A 21,955-nucleotide genomic window follows, 5' to 3' on the forward strand; every position below is an offset into this window, starting at 1 on the left:
GCTGGGATTACAGGCGTGAGCCACCGCACCCGGCCTTTAATCCATCTTGAGTTAATTTTTGTATAAGGTGTGATGAAAGGATCCAGTTTCAGTTTTCTGCATATGGCTAGCCAACTTTTTTAACACCATTTATTAAATAGGGAATCCTTTCCTCATTGCTTGTTTTTGTCAGGATTGTCAAAGATCAGATGTTTGTAGATATGGATATGTTGTTTCTCTGCCAGGTTTGCTATCAGGATGATGCTGGCCTCATAAAAAGAGTTAGGGAGGAGTCCCTCTTTTTCTATGATTTGGAACAGTTTCAGAAGGAATGGCAGCAGCTCCTCTTTGTGTCTTTGGTAGAACTTGGCTGTGAATTTTTCTTGTCCTGGACTTTTTTTGGTTGGTAGGCTATTACTGCCTCAATTTTAAAACTTGTTGTTGGTGTATTCAGGCATTCGACTTCTTCATGGTTTAGTCTTGGGAGGGTGTATGTTTCCAGGAATTTCTCTATTTCTTCTAGATTTTCTAGTTTATTTGCATAGAGGTGTTTATAGTATTCTCTGATGGTAGTTTGTATTTCTGTGAGATCAATGGTTATATCCCCTTTATCATTTTTTATTGTGTCTATTTGATTCTTCTCTCTTTTCCTGTTTAATAGTGTGGCTAGCAGTCTATTTTCTTAATCTTTTCAAAAAACCATCAGAGAAAATTCAACACCCCTTCATGCTCAAACTCTCAATGAACACAGAGCCAATGGGCATCACTTATAAGTTCTTGTAACAACACATCCCAGATGAACATCGATGCAAAAATCCTTAATAAATACTGGCAAAACAAGTCCAGCTGCACATCAAAAAGCTTATCCACCACGATCAAGACAGCTTCATCTCTGGGATGTAAGGTTGGTTCAACATATGCCAATCAATAAACATGATCCATCACATAAACAGAACCAATGACAAAAAACACATGATTATCTCAATAGATCCAGAAAAGACCTTCAACAAAATTCAACACCCCTTCATGCTAAAAACTCTCAATAAACTAGGTATTGATGGAACATATCTCAAAATAGCAAGAGCTATTTATGACGAACCCATAGCCAATATCATACTGAATGGGCAAAAGGTGGAAGCATTCCCATTGTTATGTGTGAATTTGATCCTGTCATTATGATTCTAGCTGGTACTTTTGCCCATTAGTTCATGCAGTTGCTTCATAGTGTTGGTGGTCTTCACAATTTGGTATGTATTTGCAGTGGCAGTTACTGGATTTTTCTTTCCATATTTAGTGCTTACCTCAGGAGCTCTTGTAAGGCAGGCCTGGTGGTGACAAAATCTCTCAGCATTTGTTTATCTGTAAAGAATTTTATTTCTCCTTCACTTATGAAGCTTAGTTTGGCTAAATATGAAATTCTAGGTTGAAAATTCTTTCCTTTAAGAATGTTGAATATTGGCCCCCACTCTCTTCTGCCTTGTAGGGTTTCTGCAGAGAGATTTGCTGTTAGTCTGATGTGCTTCCCTTTTTGGGTAACCTAGCCTTTCTCTGTGGCTGCCCTTAACATTTTTTCTTTCATTTCAACCTTGGTGAATCTGACGATTATGTGTCTTGGGGTTGCTCTTCTCAAGGAGTATCTTTTTGGTGTTCTCTGTATTTCCTGAACTTGAGTGTTGGTCTTTCTTGCTAGGTTGGGGAATTTCTCCTGGATAATATCCTGAAGAGTGTTTTCCATCTTGGTTCCATTCTCTTCATCTCTTTCAGGTATACCAATCAAACGTAGGTTTGGTCTTTTCACATAGTCCCATATTTCTTGGAGGCTTTGTTGGTTACTTTTCATTCTTTTTTCTCCAAACTTGTCTTCACACTTTATTTCATTAAGTTGATCTTCCATCTCTGATATCCTTTCTTCCACTTGATCAATTCGGCTATTGATATTTGTGTACGCTTCACAAAGTTCTCACACTGTGTTTTTCAGCTCCTTCAGGTCACTTATGTTCTCTAAACTAGTTATTCTAGTTAGCAGTTCCTCTAACATTTTTCAAGGTTCTTAGGTTCCTTGCATTGGGTTGGAACATGATCCTTTAGCTCAGAGGAGTTTGTTATTACCCACCTCCTGAAGCCTACTTCTATCTATTTGTCAGGCTCATTCTCCATCCAGTTTTACTCCCTTGCTGGCGAGTAGTTGTGATCTTTTGGAGGAGAAAAGGCATTCTGGTTTTTGGAATTTTCAGCCTTTTTGCACTGGTTTTTCCTCAGCTTCATGGATTTATCTACCTTTGACCTTTGATGTCGGTGACCTTTGGATGGGGTTTTTGTCTGGACGTCCTATTTGTTGATGTTGATGCTATTCCTTTCTGTTTATTAGTTTTCCTTCTGACAGTCAGGCCCCTCTGCTGCAGGTCTGCTGGAGTTTGCTGGAGGTCCACTCCATACCTTGTTTGCCTGGGTATCACCAGTGGAGGCTGCAGAATAGCAAATATTGCTGCTTGTTCCTTCCTCTGGAAGCTTCCTCCCAGAGGGGCATCTGCCAGACGCCAGAGCTCTCCTGTATGAGGTGTTAGGGGCACTTGCCAAATGCCAACCAGAGCTCTCTTGTATGAGGTGTTTGTCGACCCCTGCTGAGAGGTGTCTCCCACTCTGGAGGCATGAGGGCCAGGGACCTACTTGAGGAGGCAATCTGTCCCTTAGTAGAGCTCGAGCACTGTGCTAGGAGATCCGCTGCTCTCTTCGGAGCAGGCAGGTAGGAACGTTTAAGTCTGCTGAAGCTGCACCCACAGCTGCCCCTTCCCCTAGGTGCTATGTCCCAGGGAGATGTGAGTTTTATATATAAGCCCCTGACTGGGGCTGCTGCCTTTCTTTCAGAGATGCTCTGCTTAGAGAGGAGGAATCTAGAGAGGCAGTCTGGCTACAGCTGCTTTGCCAAGCTGCAGTGGGCTCTGCCCGGTTTGAACTTCCTGGTGGTTTTGTTTACACTGTCAGGGGAAAACTGCCTACTCAAGCCTCAATAATGGTGGATGCCCCTCCCTCCACCAAGTGTCCCAGTTTAACTTCAGACTGCTGTGCTGGCAGAGAGAATTTCAAGCCAATGGATCTTAGCTTGCTGGGTTCTGTGGGGGTTGGCATCTGCTGAGCTAGACCACTTGGCTCCCTGGCTTCAGCCCCCTTTCCGGAGGAGTGAATAGTTCTGGATCGGTGGCGTTCCAGGCACCACTGAGGTATGAAAAAGAAAAAAAAAAAAAAACTGCAACTAGCTCAGTGTCAGCCAAAAAATGACTGCCCAGTTTTATGCTTGAAACATAGGGCCCTGGTGGTTTAGGCACCCAAGGGAATCTCCTGGTCTATAGGTTGCAAAGACGGTGAGAAAACTGTAGTATCTGGGCCGGAATGCTTCGTTTCTCCTGGCTCAGTCCCTCATGGCTTCCCTTGGATAGGGGAGGGAGTTCCCTGACCCCTTGCCCTTCTTGAGTGAGGTGATGCCCCATCCTGCTTCAGCTCGCCCTCTGTGGGCTGCACCCACTGTCTAATCAGTCCCAATGAGATCAACTACGGGTACCTCAGTTGGAAATGCAGAAATCACCTACCTTTTGTATTGATCTAGCTGGGAGCTGCAGACTTGAGCTGTTCCCATTCGGCCATCTTACCAGCCCTCAAGAACTTACTCTTATATGCTAGACTGTTGAGTTTTTTTGTTTTGTTTTGTTTTTAAGCAACTATAGTGGGGTAGAATTGATACCAAATGAAATGCATGTAGAGTATATAATGTTAGGACATATATACACACCCATGAAACCACCATGAAAATCAAGATAATGAACATATCTATTACCATAAACATTTCCTCATGCTGTTTTGTAATTCCCTTCCTCCTGCCCTATATCTTCCATTTATAATCTTCCACGCCCCTCATTCTCTGGCACATAATTGTGCTGTCTGCCACTACAGGTTTATATATTTTTTGAAATGTTTATAAATTAAATCATAAGTCTGCAGTCTTTTGATCTCTTTTATATATGATAATTATTTTGAGATTTATCTATGTTGAAGTACAGCAACGGTTAATTATTTTTTATTGCTGAATAGTATTTCTTTTTATGGATACATCATTGTTCATCTATTCACCTGTTGATGGACATTTGTTTTGTGTTGTTACCAATAAAGCTGCTATGAATATGTGCCAGTGGTTTTATGTGTGCATATCTTTTTATTTTTTTGTATAAATACCTAGGAGCAGAATGATTGAGTCATGTGTTTAACATTTTAAGAAACCACTCAATTGATTTACAAATTACCTGAACTATTTTACATATTCACTATTAGCATATGAAAATTTTAGTCTTCCACATCTTCAGCAACACTGGATATGGTCCTTTAAAAAAAATTAGCTATTTTGAAAGGTGTGTAATACTATTTGAAAGTAGTTTTAATTCTCATTTCCCTAGCTGTTCAGCATTTTTCATGTGTTTATTTGCCATCCATTTATCTTTTACCTTTCTCTTTTTCACTGGGTTTTTGAGTGTTCCTAAAATATTTTAAATGCAAGTTCTCTGTCAGATCTATGCTTTGCAATTATTTTCTTTTTATGGATTGTCTCTTAATTCTCTTGTCTTTCAAAGAACAGTCCTTTCTAATGTGATAGAGATTATTCTTTTTCTTTCGTATATCATGTTTTTGATATTAGAGCTAATAAACTTTTGCCTTACCAAAGATTTCAAATACAGAAGTTTCCCAACTTAGGATCGTTTGATGATTTTTTGACTTATGATAGAGCGAAACCAATATGCATTCAATAGAAACTTTACTTTGGACTTTGAATTGTTATCTTTTCCTGGGCTAGCAATGTGCAGTAAAAATACTCTTTGGCAATGCTAGGTAGTTGCAGCCAGCCACAGCTCCCAGTCAGCTATGTGATTATGAGGATTAACAATCAATAGTCTGTATTTTTCAAGGCCGTAACCCCTTAATAAATTAGAGCATGTGTATTTTCCCCTGTGTTTTCTTTTTGTTGTATCATTTTAGGTTTTATCTTTAGGTCAATGTTCTTTTTTGATTTAACATATGTATATGGTACAACATATGGTCAAAGTTCATTTTTACATGTGAATATGCAGTTGTTCCAGTACCACTTTTTGAAAATAATATCCTTTCTTCACCAAATTGCATTTGTATTTATATCAGTTGTTCAAATATCCATGGTTCTCTTTCTACACTTTTATTCTGTTTCACTGATCTACTTGTCTATCTTTACACTTTTACCATACTATCTTAATTACTGTTGCTTTATAATTAAATTTTGAAATCAGGTACCATGAGTGTTTCAGCTTTTTTCTTATTCAGAGTTTTTTGAGGTTTTTTTGTTGTTGTTTTGCTCTTTGGGGTCCTTTGCCATATGAATTTTATAATCAGCTTCTCAATTTCTGTCAGAAAAAAAGTCCTCTAGTATTTTGAATGAGATGATGATGGAGCTATAGATCAATTTGGGAAGAATTGACATTTTAACAGCATTGACATTTCTTATCTATAAACACAGTATCTCTTTCCAATTAGGTCTTTACTTTCTCTCAACAATGTTTTATATGTTTAAATATACAGGTCTTAAACATCTTTTATCATATATTTTCCCCAAATATTTTGTTTTTAATCATATTAATGGCATTAAAATTTTATTTTCTATTTATTGTTGCTAGCATGCATAAATATTTTTATTATATTGATCTTATACGTTATAAGCTTGCTAAACTCACTTATGAATTCTAGTAGCTTTTTTCTAGATTTCATCAGTTTTTCTACATAGATGGTAATATTTTCATAAGGAAGTTTTAGTGCTTGATTTCTAATATGGATGTCTTTTTTCTTAATTTTCAATGACTAGAACTTCCAGTATAGTGTTGTAGAAGTGGAAGGAATGGATATTCTTGTTTTGTTCCTGATCTTGAGTATAAGCATTTATTTTTCACCATTAAGGATGATGTTAGCTGTAGGTTTTCCATGGATGCTTCTAATTACATAGAGGCAGTTCCATTTTGTTTCTGGTTTGATGAAAATTTGTATTGGAGATGAATGTTGGATTTTGTCAAAGGCTTTTCCTATGTCTGCTGTGATAATCACATAATTTTCTATATTGTTGTTGTTACATTGATATACATTTGAATTACCTTTATTTTCAAATGCTAAGCCAACCTTCTATTCCCAGGATGAGTACCACTTGATTGTAATAGACTGTATATAGCTAAATTTGATTTGCTAAAATTTTCTTGACAATTTTTGCATCTGTGTTCATGAGGGATATGAATGTACTATTATAAGTATCTTTGTCTGATTTTGATTTCAGTGTAATACTGGCCTTAAATGAGTTGAGAAACATTGCCTCCTCTTCAAATTTCTGAAAAAATTATTTAGAATTAGAATTTCTTATTTTTAAATGTTTATTGGAATTAATCAGTAAAGCCGTCTGGACCTACAGTTCTCTTTGTTGGAAATATTTAACTATAAATTCAATTTCTTAAAAACGTATAAGGCTATTTAGGTTGTTTCTTCTTGAGTGAGCACTGGCATTTTTTTTATTTCAAAGGATTTGTCCATTGTCAAACACATTGGCATGAAGTTTTTCTTATAATATTTTCTTACTAACTGGTTAATATCTGCTGTTAACCACTGTAATCTATACTGATGTCTACTTTCTCATTTCAGCTATCATTATGGATTTGTGTATGTCTCTTTGCAGTTATAATGGTTTTTGCTTCATGTGTTTTGAAGCTTTGTTTTTACATGAATAAACGTTTATAATTTTCTTCTCTTGATTACTTATCCCATCTATGTTATGAAATGACCTTCTTTATACCTTGTAATATTTGCCATTATTTTTGAAAGATGTGTTCATACAATATAAAATTCTTGGTTTACTTTTTTTTCAGTATGTTAAATATATTGCTCCATAGTCTTCCCATTCAAATTTATTTTTTTCTGACAGGAAATCTGTTGTTATCCTTATCTTTGTTTCACATCTAACATGTCCTTTTTTTCTCTAGCTACTTTTAATGTTTTCTGTGTGTCTTGGGTTTTGAGTGATTTGGTTTTGATGTGCCTTGATGTAGTGTTCTTGATTTTTCTTGTACTTGGATTTTATTGACTTTATTGTATCTGTGAATTTATGGTTTTCATCAAATTTGGACATTTGGGGGCAATTATTTATTTAAATATTCTTTTCTAATCCCAATTTTCTTCTGGGACTTCAACTGCATGTATATATTAGACCATGTGAAGTTGTCTCACAGCTCACTCAAATAGCTCTTTTGTTGTTTTATACTCTTGTTTCTTTTTGGAAAGTGTCTGTTGTGTCTATTTGATTTAGTTTCATTATTTATTATCTCACATTTTAGTTTTTATCTCTAGAAGTTTGAGTCTCTCTCTTTTTTTTTTTTTTTCTGAGATGGAGTCTTGCTCTGTCTCCCAGACTGGGGTGCAGTGGCACAGTCTTGGCTCACTGCAGCCTCTGCCTCCCGGGTTCAAGCAATTCTCCTGCCTCAACTTCCTGAGCAGCTAGGATTCAGGGGTATACCACCATGCCCAGCTAATTTGTGTATATTTACTTAGTAGAGATGGGGTTTCACCATGTTGGCCAGGCTGGTCTCGAACTCCTGACCTCATGATCTGCCAGCCTTGGCCTCCCAAAGTGCTGTGATTACAGGCGTGAGCCACCATGCCCGGCTTTCAGTCTTTTTTTTTTTTTTTTATATCTTCTCTATCTCTACTTAATTTTTGAACATCAGGAATACAGTTGTAATAACTATTGAATATCCTTGTCTGCTAATTCTGGCATCTGTGTCAGTTCTGGGTCAGTTTTGATTGATTGTTTTCTTTCTCCTCATTTTTGTGCTTTTTGCCTGCCCACTAATTTTTGAGAAGACACCAAATGTGGAGAATTTTACCTTGGTGGGTGCTAGATACTTTTATATTCCTATAAGTATTCTATTTTCTTTCTTTATTTTTTATTTTATTTTATTTTTTTTTATTTTTGAGACGGAGTCTCGCTCTGTCGCCCAGGCTGGAGTGCAATGGCTGGATCTCCGCTCACTGCAAGCTCTGCCTCCCCGGTTCACGCCATTCTCCTGCCTCAGCCTCCCGAGTAGCTGGGACTACAGGCGCCTGCCACCATGCCTGGCTAATTTTTTGTATTTTTAGTAGAGATGGGGTTTCACCATGTTAGCCAGGGTGGTCTAGATCTCCTGACCTTGTGATCCGCCCGCCTCGGCCTCCCAAAGTGCTGGGATTACAGGCGTGAGCCACCACGCCCAGCTCTATTTTCTTAATGTCAAATGTGTTTTTCTTAAGATTTATTTTTAATTAACACATAAAAATTGTACATATTTATGAGGTATAGTGTGATGTTTCAATACATGTGTACATTAAATGATGATCAAATCAGGGTAATTAACTTATCCATCACCTTAAACATTTAGCATTTCTTTGTGATGAGAACATTCAAAAATCCTCTTTTTTAGCTGTTTTGAAATATATAATACAGTGTTGTTAATTATATTTACTCTACTCTGCAATAGAACACCAGAACTTCTCCTGTCTGTAATTTTGTACCCATTCAGTAATCTCTCCCCATCCCTCCCTCAGCCCTAACCTCCTCAATCCCTAGTAACCACTGTTCTACTCTGTACCTCTATGAGATCAGCTTTTGTAAATTCCACAAATGAGTGGATCATGTGGTATTTGTATTTCTGTACCTGGCTTATTTTATTTAACATAATGTCTTCCAGGTTTATCTATAGTGCCACAAATGACAGCATTTCTTTTGGCCAATAGTATTTCATTGTTTGTATGTACCACATTTTATAATCCACTATCTGTTGGTGAACACATAGGTTGCTTTTATATCTTGTCTATTGTGAATCGTGCTGCGGTAAATATAGGAGTGCAGATATCTTTTCAATATACTGTTCTCATTTCGCTTGGGTAAACAGCCAGTAGTGGGACTGCTGGATCATATGTTAGTACTGTTTTTAATTTTTTGAGGGAACTCCATACAGTTTTCCATAGTGGCTGTACTAGTTTATGTTCCCACCAATAGTATAGCACATTTCCCAGTTCTTCACATCCATGGCAGCATTTGTCATTTTTGTACTAGCCATTCTAATTGGTATCCCATTATGGTTTTGATTTGTATTTCTGTGATAATTAGTGATATTGAGCATTTTTCCATATACCTATTGGATATTTGTATTTATTCTTTTGAAAAATGTCTATTTAGATTTTTTGACCATTTTTTAATCAAATTATGTATTTTTTTGCTATTAAGTTGTTTGAATGTTTCATATATTCTGGATATTAATCCCTTTTCAGATATATACTTTGCAAATATTTTCTACTATTCTATAGATTGTTTCTTTCCTCTGTTGATTATTTCCTTTGTTGGGCAGTAACTTTTTCGTTTGAGGTAATCCCATTTGTCTGTTTTTGCTTTTCTTGCCTGTATTTTTGAATTCTTACCCAAAAATTCTTATCCAGACCAATGTCATAAAGCATTTCCCCCATGTTTTCTTCTAGTAGTTTTATAGTTTCAGGTCTTACATTTAAGTGTTCAATCCATTTTGTGTTGATTTTTATATATGGTAAAAGATGGTGGTCTAGTTTTATTCTTCCACATATAGATGTCCAGTTTTCTTGGCACTGTCTATTGAAGAGACTGTCCTTTACCCATTGTGTGTTCCTGGTGCCTTTATTGAAAATCAGTTGGTTGTAAGAGCATCAATACATTTCTGTGTTGTTTGTTCTGTTCCATTGGTCTATATGTTTATTTTTATGCCAACACCATCCTGTTTTCGTTACTGTAGCTTTATAGAATACTTTGAAGTCAGTGTTATGCCTCCAGCTTTGTTCTTTTTGCTCAAAATGGCTTTGGCTATTTGGAGTCTTTTGTGCTTCCATACGAATTTTGTAATTGTTTTCTGTGTCTGTGAAGAATTCCATTGATACCTTGATAGAGATTGCATTGAATCTATAGATTGATTTGGGTAGTATAGATATATCAACAATATTAATTATTGCTATCCATGAAAATGGAATATTTTTCCATTTATTTGTATCCTCTTCTGTTTCTTCCATCAGTGTTTTATAGTTTTCATTGTAGAGATCATTCACATCCTTAGTTAAATTTATTCCTGTCTACTTTATTTTTTTGCAGCACCTAAATGGAATTGCTCTCTCGATTTCTTTTTCAGACAGTTCACTATTGTCATATAGAAATGCTAGTGATTTATGTATGTTGCTTTTGTATCCTGCAACTTTACTGCACTTTGTTTATTCTAACAATTTTTGGTCGCATCTTTAGGGTTTTCTATAAATAAGATAATGTCATCTGTAAACAGTAACAGTATTACTTCCTTCTTTCCAATTTGCATGCCCCTTACTTCTTTTGCCCAATTATTCTGGCTAGGACTTCCAGTACTATGCTGAATAAAAGTGGTAAAAGTGGGCATATTTGTCTTATTCCAGATCATACAGGAAAAGCTTTCAACCTCCCCCGATTCAGTATGATGTTACTTGTGGGTTTGTCATATGTGACCTTTATTATGTTGAGGTATGTTTCTTCTGTACCTAATTTGTTTAATTTTTTTTTTATTATGAATGGATGTTGAATTTTATCAAATGCTTTTTCTGCATTTTAAATTTATCCTATGGCGTTTGTCCTTGATTCTGTTGATGTGATGTATTATGTGTATTCATTTGCATATGTTGAGCCATCCTTTTATTCCTGAGATAAATTATTCGTGATAATGTTGAATGATGTTTTTAATGTGCTGTTAAACTTAGTTTGCTGGTATTTTGTTGGGGATTTTTGCATCTATGTTCTTAAAGGCTATCGGCCTATAGTTTTTGTTGTTGTTATGTTCTTTCTGTCTGGTTAGAACAGTAGGGTTAATCTGGCTTCATACAATGAGTTTGGAAGGATTCTCTCCTCTTTAATTCTTTAGAATCGTTTGAAAAGGATTGGTATTTGTTCTTAAGTATTCATCAGTGAAGGCATCAGATAACGGAATTTGCATTGATGGGAGACTTTTTGTAACTGATTTAATCCTGCTACTTGTTATTGGTCTGTTCATATTTTCTATTTTATCGATTCGATTTTGATAGATTTTATTTATCCAGAAATGTATCAATTTCTTCTAGGTGTTCCAATTTGTTGGCATATAGTTGTTTGTAATAGTCTCATAATTCTATTTCTGTGATATCATTGTAATGTCTTCTTTTCCATTGGATTTTATTTATTTCAATCATCTCTCTTTTTTCTTAGTCCCATTAAAGGTTGGTCAATTGTGTTTATCTTTTCATAAAACCAACTCTTTTTCATTTATCATTTGTTTTTTTCTCTATTTTGTTTATTTCTTCTGTGATGTTTATTATTTATTTTCTTCTAATTTTTGGTTTAGGTTGCTCTTCATTTTCCTGTGAGTATGCTTGAACTTTATTCTGGGCAGCAGTTAAGTTATTGGAAACAGTTTCATACTTTTGAGTCCTCCTTTTAAATTTTTTTAGGCAGGGCCAGACTAGTGTTTAGGGCTACTCACTATTTAGGCAAAATGCTTCGAAATACTCTGTAATATACTTCATGAATTATGATGTTTTCCATTTTGGCGAGTGGAAACAGGCAATACACCCCACCTCTGTGAGTCCTGATTTTCATCCAATCCTTTCAGATAGTTCTTTCCAAGGTCTTGGGTTGTTTCCTCACATGTCTTTATTAGTAGTAATCTGCTAGATACTTTAGTGAGACCTTTTATAGAGCCTTGTAATTCTCTCTGTCTGCTCCTCTCATCCCTTTCATACCCTGTCCTGCTAACTATGTCTGCCTTGGTCTCCCCTGAGTCTCAGTTCTATCTCCTCAGCTCAAACCAACCAGGCTTCACCTGAGTTTCCCTTACCTGCACAGCAGCTAGAAAACTCTCTCAGGTTGGTAAGCAGAAGCAATCACAATGCTAACCAGATTGTTTCCTACTGTTAGGAATCACTTTCTTTTATTACCTAACATCTGATAACCTGAAAACTATTGACATATTCTATATTTTATGTTCTTTTTTTAATTGGTTGTTTTGGGCAGATAGGTACATCCAGTCCTTGGCATTTCATCTTGCCCAGAAGAAGAAATCCTCGGACTATTGAAATTTTATCATTTTTCCAATAACCATTTAGGTTTGTTTCATTGAAATCTTGGTTATCTTCTTTTTAGTATTAATTGTCCATTTATTTTTGCACATTTTTCCCCAGTATGGCTTTTGATTGGTTGCCCTAGTCCCTTACATGGTTTCAACCAATTACATTATTCTTCAGAATCTGATAGTACTACTTAGAGTCTTTAGTTTCACTGCTTCTGCGATTGATGAAACATTTGCATACAATGATTTTGTTTCTATATTAGAACAGTTTTTTTTTTTTTAATTTTACTTTAAGTTCTGGGATACATGTGCAGAATGTGCAGATTTGTTATGTAGGTATACATGTGCCATGGTGGTTTGTTGCACCTAGCAACCCGTCATCTAGGCTTTAAGCCCCGCAAGCATTAGGTATTTGTCCTAATGCTCTCCCCCACCCGTCTCCCTCCCCTTGCCTCTACCCCTGATAGGCTGCAGTTTGTGATGTTCCCCTCCCCGTGTCCATATGTTCTCATTGTTCAACTCCCACTTATGAGTGAGAATACCCACTGTTTGGTTTTCTGTTCCTGTGTTAGCTTGCTGAGAATGATGGTTTCCATCTTCATCCATGTGCCTGCAAAGGACATGATGGCTGCATAATATTCCATGTTGTATATATGCCATCTATTCTTTATCCAGTCTGTCATCGATGGGCATTTGGGTTGGTTCCAAGTTTGTACTATTGTAAATAGTGCTGCAATAAACATACATGTGCATATGTCTTTATACAAGAATGATTTATAATCTTTGGGTATATACCCAGTAATGGGATTGCTTGGTCAAATGGTATTTCTGGTTCTAGATCCTTGAGGAATTGCCACACTGTCTTCCACAATGGTTGAACTAATTTACACTCCCACCAACAGTGTAAAAGCATTCCTGTTTCTCCACATCCTCGCCAGCATCTGTTCTTTCCTGACTTTTTAATGACTGCCACTCTAACTGGCATGAGATGGTATCTCATTGTGGTTTCAATTTGCATTTCTCTAATGACCAGTGATGGTGAGCTTTTTTTCATATGTTTTTGGCCACATAAATGTCTTCTTTTGAGAAGTGTCTGTTCATATCCTTTGCCCACTTTTTGATGGGGTGGTTTTCTTCTTCTAAATTTGTTTAAGTTTCTTGTAGATTGTGGATATTAGACCTTTGTCAGATGGATAGATGGCAAAAATTTTAGCCCCTTCTGTAGGTTGCCTGTTCATGCCGATGATAGTTTCTTTTGCTGTGCAAAAGCTCTTTAATTACATCCCATTTTTCAAATTTGGCTTCTGTTGCAAGTACTTTTGGTGTTTTAGTCATAAAGTCTTTGCCCATGCCTGTGTCCTTAATGGTATAACCCAGGTTTTCTTGTAGGGCTTTTATGGTTTTAGGTTTTATCTTTAAGTCTTTAATCCATCTTGAGTTAATTTTTATATAAGGTATAAGGAAGGGGTCCAATTTCTGTTTTCTAAATATGGCTAGCCAGTTTTCCCAGCACCATTTGTTAAATAGGGACTCCTTTTCCCATTGCTTATTTTTGTCAGGTTTGTCAAAAATCAAATGGTTGTAGATGTTTGGTGTTATTTCTGAGGTCTCTGTTCTGTTCCATTGGTCTATATATCTGTTTTGGTACCAGCACCATGCTGTTTTGGTTACTGTAGCCTTGTAGTATACTTTGAAATCAGGTAGCCTGATGCCTCCAGATTTATTCTTTTTGCTTAGGATTGTTTTGGCTATAGGGTCTCTTTTTTGGTTCCATATGAAACTTAAATTAGTATTTTCTAATTCTGCAAAGAAAGTCAGTGGTAGCTTGATGGGGATAGCATTGAATGTATAAATTACTTTGGGCACTATGGCCATTTTCACGATATTGATTCTTCCTATCCATGAGCATGGAATGTTTTTCCATTTGTTTGTGTCCTCTCATTTCTTTGAGCAGTGGTTTGTGGTTCTCCTTGAAGAGGTCCTTCATATCCCTTGTAAGTTGTATTCCTTTATTCACTTTATAGCAATTGTGAATGGGAGTTTACTTACGATTTGGCTCTCTGCTTGTCTATTATTGGTGTATAGGAATGTTTGTGGGTTTTGCACATTGATTTTGTATCCTGAGACTTTGCTGAAGTTGCTTATCAGCTTAAAGAGTTTTTAGGCAGAGACGATGGGGTTTTCTAAATATACAATTATGTGATTTGTGAACAGAGACAATTTGACTTCCTCTCTTCCTATTTGAATACCTTTATTTCTTTTTCTTGCCTGATTTCCCTGGCCAGAACTTCCAATACTATGTTGAATAGGAATGATGAGAGAGGGCATCCTTGTCTTGTGTCGGTATTCAGTGGGAATGCTTCCAGCTTTTTCCCATTCAATATGATATTGGCTATGCGTTTGTCATAAATAGCTCTTACTATTTCTAGGTATGTTTCATCCATACTTAGTTTATTGAGAGTTTTTAGCATGAAGTGGTGTTGCATTTTATTGAAGGCCTTTTTCGCATCTATTGAGATAATCGTGGTTTTCGTCATTGGTTCTGTTTATGGAAAGCATTTAGCCCATATACATTAAAGATTAATATTGTTATGTGTGAATTTGATCCTGTCATCATGATGCCAGCTGGTTATTTTATACATTAGTTGTTGCAGTTTCCTCATATTGTCATTGGTCTTTATATTTTGGTGTGTTTTTACAGTGGCTGGTACCAGTTTTTCCTTTCCATATTTAATGCTTCCTTCAGGAACTCTTTTAAGCAGACCTGGTGGTGACAAAATCTCATAGCATTTGCTTGTCTGGAAAGGATTTTATTTCTCCTTTGCTTATGAAGCTTAGTTTGACTGTATATGAAATTTTGGTTTGAAAATTCTTTTCTTTAAGAATGTTGAATATTGGCCCTCACTGTCTTCAGGCTTGTAGGGTTTCTGCAGAGAGATCTACTGTTAGTCTGATGAGCTTCCCTTTGTAGGTTAACCCGACCTTTCTCTCGGGCTACCCTTAACATTTTTTCCTTTGTTTCAAACTTGGAGTAGCTGATGATTATGTGTCCTGGGATTGCTCTTCTCAAGGAGTATCTTAGTGGTGTTCTCTGTATTTCCTGAATTTGAATGTTGGCCTGTCTCGCTAGGTTGGGGAAGTTCTCCTTGATGATATCCTGAATTGTGTTTTCCAACTTGGTTCCATTCTCCCCACCATTACTTTCAGGTACATCAGTCAATTGTAGATTTGGTCTTTTCACATAGTCTCATATTTGTTGGAGGCTTTGTTCGTTCCTTTTAATTATTTTTTCTCTAATCGTCACGTTTTGTTTCATTAATTTGATTTTCAATCTCTGATATCATTTCTTCCACTTGATCGATTCAACTAGATCCATTCAACTATCCATACTTGTGAATGCTTCACGAAGTTCTCATGCTGTTTTTCAGCTCCATCAGGTCATTTATGTTCCTCTCTAGACTGATTATTCTAGTTAGCAGTTCCTGTAACCTTTTATCAAGTTTCTTACCTTCCTGGGATTGGGTTAGAACATGCTCCTTTATCTCAGAGGACTTTATTACCACCCACCTTCTGAAGCCTACTTCTGTCAATTCATCAGTATCATTCTCTGTCCAGTTTTATGCCCTTGCTGGAGAGGAGTTGCGGTCATTTGGAGGAAAATAGGAATTCTGTTTTTTGGAATTTTCAGCGTTTTTGTGCTGGTTTTTCCTCATTTTTGTGGATTTTTCTGTCTTTGATGTTTGAGGCTAATGACTTTTGAATGGAGTTTTTGTGTGGGGGTTCTTTTTGTTGATGTTGATGTTGTTGCTTTCTGTTTGTTAGTTTTTCTTCTAACAGTCTGGCCCCTCTTCTGCAAGTCTGCTGCAGCTTTCTGGAGGTCCACTCCAGCCCCTGTTCACCTGGGTATCACCAGTGGAGGCTGCAGAACAGCAAAGATTGCTTCCTACTCCTTCCTCTGGAAGCTTCGTCCCAGAGTGGCACCAGCCTGATGCCAGCTGGTGCTCTCCTGTATGATGTGTCTGTTGATCCCCTGTTGGGAGGTCTCTCCCAGTCAGGAGGCACAGGGGTCAGGGACCCACTTTAGGAGGCAGTCTGTCCCTTAGCAGAGCTAGAGCGCTGTGCTGGGAGAATCCTCCTTGTCAGGATCAGCTACTCTCTTCAGAGCCGGGGGGCAGGAAAGTTTAAGTCTGCTGAAGCTGCGCCCACAGTTGCCCCTTCCCCCAGGTGCTCTGTCCCAGGGAAAAGGGGGTTTTATCTATAAGCCCCTGACTGGGGCTGCTGCCTTTCAGAGATGCCCTGCCCAGAGAGGAGGAATTTAGAGAGGCAATCTGGTCACAGCCGCTTTGCTGCGCTGTGGTGAATTCTGCCCAGTCCAAACCTCCTGGCCCCCTTAGTATTGTCAGGGGAAAACCGCCTACTCAAGCCTCGGTAATGGTGGACACCTCTCCCCCCACCAAATTCAGTTGTCCCAGTTTGACTTCAGACTGCTGTGCTGGCAGTAAGAATGTCAAGCCAGTGGTTCTTAGCTTGCTGGGCTCCGTGGGAGTGGGACCCACTGAGCGAGACCACTTGGCTCCCTGGCTTCGGCCCCATTTCCAGAGGAGTGAATGGTTCTGTCTCGCTGGGATTCCAGGCACTACTGGGGTATGAAAAAAAAAAAATGCAGCTAGCTCAGTGTTTGCCCAAACAGTTGCCCCGTATTGTCCTTGAAACCCAGGGCCCTGGTGGTGTAGGCACACCAGGAAATCTCCTGATTTGTGGATTGCAAAAACCGTGGGAAAAGCGTAGTATCTGGGCTGGGTAGCACAGTCCTTCAAGGCTTTGCTTGGCTAAGGGAGAGAGGTCCCCTGGCTCCTTGCATTTCTCGTGTGGGGCAATGCTCCCACCCTACTTCTGCTCACCCTCTGTGGGTTGGACCCACTGGCTAACCAGTCCCAATGAGATGAACTGGGTACCTCAGTTGTAAATGGAAAAATCACCCACCTTCTGTGTTAGTCTCGCTGGGAGCTGCAGACCAGAGCTGTTATTTGGCCATCTTGCCAGATTCTCCGAAAATGCTTCTTAAGGAGTTTACTTCTCATTTCTCTAAAAGACACTTTGGAGAGACAGTTTATTTAAAAGTATTACATCTCTTTATATACTGAAAACTTCCTGTGTGGTTGTATTAAATTTACAACTTTTTTTGTTACAACAGAGATAACATAAGCAAACTCACACTTACTCTGATGAAAAACTTACAATGCTCTGAGCACTGCTATGATAGAAGCCAGTTGCTAACATTGGATTTATGGTTTGCTTTCTTAATATGTTATATAGTAAGCCACCATTTATTGAATGGATTAACTACATGGGGCCCTCCCTTCTGTGTTTTATCTGTGTACACGTACCCTTACACCTTGGGGCCCAGCTTAACAGCAAAGTTCAGTAGCTGCTGTCTCCTGCTGAACATTTAGCATATTCCAGGATAACTTCTGCCATTTTACGTTTTCCTCCTCCCTCATTAATCACACATCTAATTCCACAGATTTGGCATCTTCCGATTTAAAAGTGTTGTATAGGGATTTAATATATATTGAAAAATCTCTCTCAAGATTCTCTTGAGAGTTAACTGTGTAGAGTATAGATTTTACTTTGCATAAATGTAGGTAAAATAAATAGATCGCAAGGCTATCAATGCTGTCACATTTTCAGTAAATGTAAAATATGTATGTATGTATATGTGTGTGTATATATATATACACACACGCTTTTTTAAATTTTAATTTAGGATTTGCTTTCCCATATGCTTCATATGGACCCACGTCAGCGGTATACTACTGAACAAATATTAAAGCACCCATGGATAACTCACAGAGACCAGTTGCCAAATGATCAGCCAAAGAGAAATGATGTGTCACATGTTGTTAAGGTAAAACAAACATACTTTTATGTGCCTTCAAAATATCAGATACGTAATAAACCCATTGTGTGCCACTTGCTAATGATACTTAAATAATTCCTTAAAATATCTTTATTTTTTAAAGATAGATTTTTTTATATTAACAACCATGTGCTTTTCTTAGCTTACTTTACCACTGCCTTTCAGATGAAACAATAAAAATTTCTTGATTGTACCCGCCTTGCTTTTGAGAGATGCTGGAATTAGGATTGGGCTAAATGCAAGTTTCATATTGAAACAAAAGATTGCTGTTCTTAATTTATAACTGTTCATGAAACCATTCCTATATCTATATACATTGAACCAAGGTTTTAAATATTAGTGTTTTAACAATTTTTTGTAAAATGCATAGTTATTGAAATGAAAAACATACAAGTAATATTGATTCATCAGTGCACAGATCTAATATATTCAATTATTTTCCTAGGAAAAGACATTTTGTTCTAGATGTATGTCTCATAATATCATGTGAATGGTTTTTTTTTAACTCCAGAATTTGTACTTAGTTTGTGACATTTTCTCATTACTTTAGGGAGCAATGGTTGCAACATACTCTGCCCTGACTCACAAGACCTTTCAACCAGTCCTAGAGCCTGTAGCTGCTTCAAGCTTAGCCCAGCGACGGAGCATGAAAAAGCGAACATCAACTGGCCTGTAAGATTTGTGGTGTTCCTAGGCCAAACTGGATGAAGATGAAATTAAATGTGTGGCTTTTTTCCTAATCTTATCAAAGGCATCGTTTTCTGCTTAATTACTTGAATATTAAGTAATATTAAATCCCCATTTTTAGGGGAAGTGAGATTTAAAAAACCATGCACAGGTCCACAATATTCATACTCTGTGTTTGCAGTAGTGTTCAAGTGTTTATTTAAGCATATAATTGGTGTCCACCAGGTCCTCACAACTTCTCTGCACACTAGCTTCTAAAATTCCTTTCAAATAAAGTTACTTTAATATTTTTTTCTTGTTTCATACAATTATGGTTTGGGGCGTCATTACCAACAATCAGTATATATATATATATAGTAGTATAATGACAAGCAATGTTAGTATTTTTTAACATCAGATCCTGAATGATAGACTTTTTTAAAAAAAGAAAAACAATAAAAACATATTATAAAAGCTAGTTATTCTGTAAAACCAAAGGACTCCATTCATTTGACTCACTGTACTAAAATGTAAACATAGTGGTTTGGTGCCAGAGCAAAATACATTTGTGCTAATATATGAATTCTTGATATAGTTGGTGCCAAAGTTTTTATAGAAGAATTACATCTCAGATAATGTGTGCAGGCAGATCTGTATATTATCCATAAGTGGCCTCATTTAGAAATAAAGGTTTTTATAAGGCTTCTGTAAATTTTACATCACATGGAAATTTAGTACAAGTGAAGCTTTTTTTTTTTTCCAAAGGCTTTATACTGTTGGTGTAATCTTATAAATAGGTCATAGTTAAGCCTTTGAAAATAAAGTATGTGGTGTTGACACTATCCTGGTGTTATATAAACCGACTTTCAAGTTAACCAATTGGATTTAATCATCATCTATCCCCTTTATAAATGAACTACACTGTTGTTTTTCTGACTTCGATGTGCTTTGAAGTACAGTGTAGCATATTATTCTACCTTGAATCCTATGATAATACAGTTGACATCTTACTGTAGTGGACTTGTGCATATAGCACACATGATATAGTATATTGTATTACAGTAAATTTTAGACAATGCTACTTAATCATTTTACTTCATAAAGATAAACTAACATTTTAAATATGAATAATAATAATGGTCTACATAAAATTTGAGCACATTTCAAAATCATATTTATAAAAAAAACTGGCCAAATTGGTCTTATTTAATGTATAATTCAGAACCACTGTGTAGTATGTATTCTTTTCTCTAAATGATGAAATGCTAAAGAATAATTTCACGTTGTTGAAGAAAATACCATTACTACAACAACAGCAGCAGCAACTACTACTACTACTACTACTACTACTACTACTACTACTACTACTACTGCTGACAGAAAGAATTCATGAATGTAAACTGGAGGATATCACAGTTTTCTTTAGTGAATATAAGTGAACTACTTGTGTGCGTTAGGTGTACTATTTGCTATGTATTTTACTTTGCTTCATTCAGAGAGAAAGTTGATTACTGAGTGCTGAATTATACAATTTAGACTAGGAAACTTGTAACTTTGGTATTTAATAAAAGAAACTATACATATTCTCTTTGTAATGTAAATAATCTATACCCCATGCACAAAGATCTTTTTCCTGGGTGTGATATATAAAAGTATGTATTCTTATTTTGAGGTATCTTTTGGAAATAATTGAAAGAGATTAAAGAACAATTTATGCCACATGAAAAATAATTACTTAGAAGTAGGTATCATGTCTTATGGCTTTTTATGTTCCATTTGGCTTTTTTTTTCTCATTTGCTTTATTACTATATGTACTTGCATGTAACAGTTTGTATGTATATATTCTGACTTATTTTCCTTCTGTCATTATCTTGTGCTGTTATACCTTCTTCCTATCAGAATTGATACGTCAAACTCAGAGGTGTGAATTTGGTGTTGAAGTTTTCAGGACAGAGCTACTATTTCCATCGATGTATTTTAAGTAATAAAATTAGGGGAAGTGAAATTGGAAAATGAAAAATGATTACAAAATAACTTCCAAGTTTTCTATAATCAATGGCTTTAAAAAGTAGACAGTCTTAATTAATTTTAAATTAGCTTGCTCAGAAAGATCATGCCATACAGTCCTATCATAAAAGGAACACTATAAGAATTAAACAATGAACAGCATGATTTCTGATCACCCAGTGAGGATCGACAGTGTATAAAAGACACAGATATGCTACTGGATGTACCCGATAATTGTTTGAGGGTTTTCTGCTGAAAAACTCAAATATGCTAGCTTAACAACAGTAGTAGGGGGAAACCTTATTATATGGGAAAGCTTCAAAATATACTGCAATTTTGTAGAAGGAGCCCAGGTAAGGATGCCTAATCCTGTCCAGTTTGGCTAGAATTCTATAGCCAAAAATGCAGATTTGAACATTTTTTGATGGGCCTTCTATCAATGCTTAACTAGTAAAAACACATCTTTTCTATAAGACTTTAGGATACTGTGGTTTCTAATGGGTTCTTGAATAATTATTTTGCGTTGTGTTTTTCTAGTTAATGGTTTTTGGTAGTATTTAATGATAGCACAGTTTGGGGTTTTATTGTTCTTGAAGGGGGAGGATATTGAATTTGTTTTTCTTAGAGAAAACATCAGGTTTGCTCAAATAGACTAACAACCTGTTGTCCTTAAGCACATACTACCAGGAATAAACTCAGGAAACAATTTTCAAGAAAATTAGAATGCAGTGCTGGTGATGGGGATTTTTGTGGGGGGAAAAAAATGGTTTCAAGTCCTTTCACAAAGATCAAACTTCAGCCTATTTTGTTAGACTCAGCAATGTCTAAACATTGTTTTTTGTAATTTATTGTCATTGGTAATTCAACACAATAAAGCAGTTTTGATAGCACCTGTGTTTGGCTCAAAGGGATTCCATATGTTTAGGCAACCCACAACCTTAAGAACAGATGCTTGGTATTTATAATGTCTGCCCATTGGAACAACATGTTAAAATAGTAGTGCCCAGAGAAACTTGCATACAGATTGACTAGTATTTTCTAGATAGAAGTCTTTCATATATGAAGAAGGAAAACAACCATTTATATTGACCCGAAGGCCCACGAGAAAACTTAGGCTTTAAAGTAGGCAAAGCATATTTGTGGTATTCTGTACATTCTCTTTCTGCTGGCTTTCCAGCCCCTTCATGCTATCTATCCTCCCTGAGCACCTCACGGCAATAC

At 36.6% G+C, this 21,955-nt stretch overlaps 1 protein-coding gene across 7 annotated transcripts in view; it reads left to right on the forward strand.

Moving 5' to 3' along the window:
- Positions 1–21,624, forward strand: part of LOC105483642 (ribosomal protein S6 kinase A6) — a 130,294-nt gene extending 108,670 nt beyond the window's left edge. For 6 of the 7 annotated variants that reach the window (XM_011744594.3, XM_011744598.3, XM_071088617.1 and 3 more), the window contains 2 exons: positions 17,908–18,048; positions 18,611–21,624. In XM_011744594.3, the coding sequence (XP_011742896.1) occupies positions 17,908–18,048; positions 18,611–18,736 (267 nt within the window). In that variant the 3' untranslated portion in view covers positions 18,737–21,624. The remainder of the gene's footprint in view (positions 1–17,907; positions 18,049–18,610) is intronic. The other variant, XM_071088618.1, reaches the window with a different exon arrangement.
- The last annotated feature ends 331 nt before the right edge of the window (positions 21,625–21,955 follow it).

The sequence above is a fragment of the Macaca nemestrina genome, chromosome X, assembly GCF_043159975.1.
Source record: "Macaca nemestrina isolate mMacNem1 chromosome X, mMacNem.hap1, whole genome shotgun sequence".
Classification (NCBI taxonomy): Eukaryota; Metazoa; Chordata; class Mammalia; order Primates; family Cercopithecidae; genus Macaca; species Macaca nemestrina.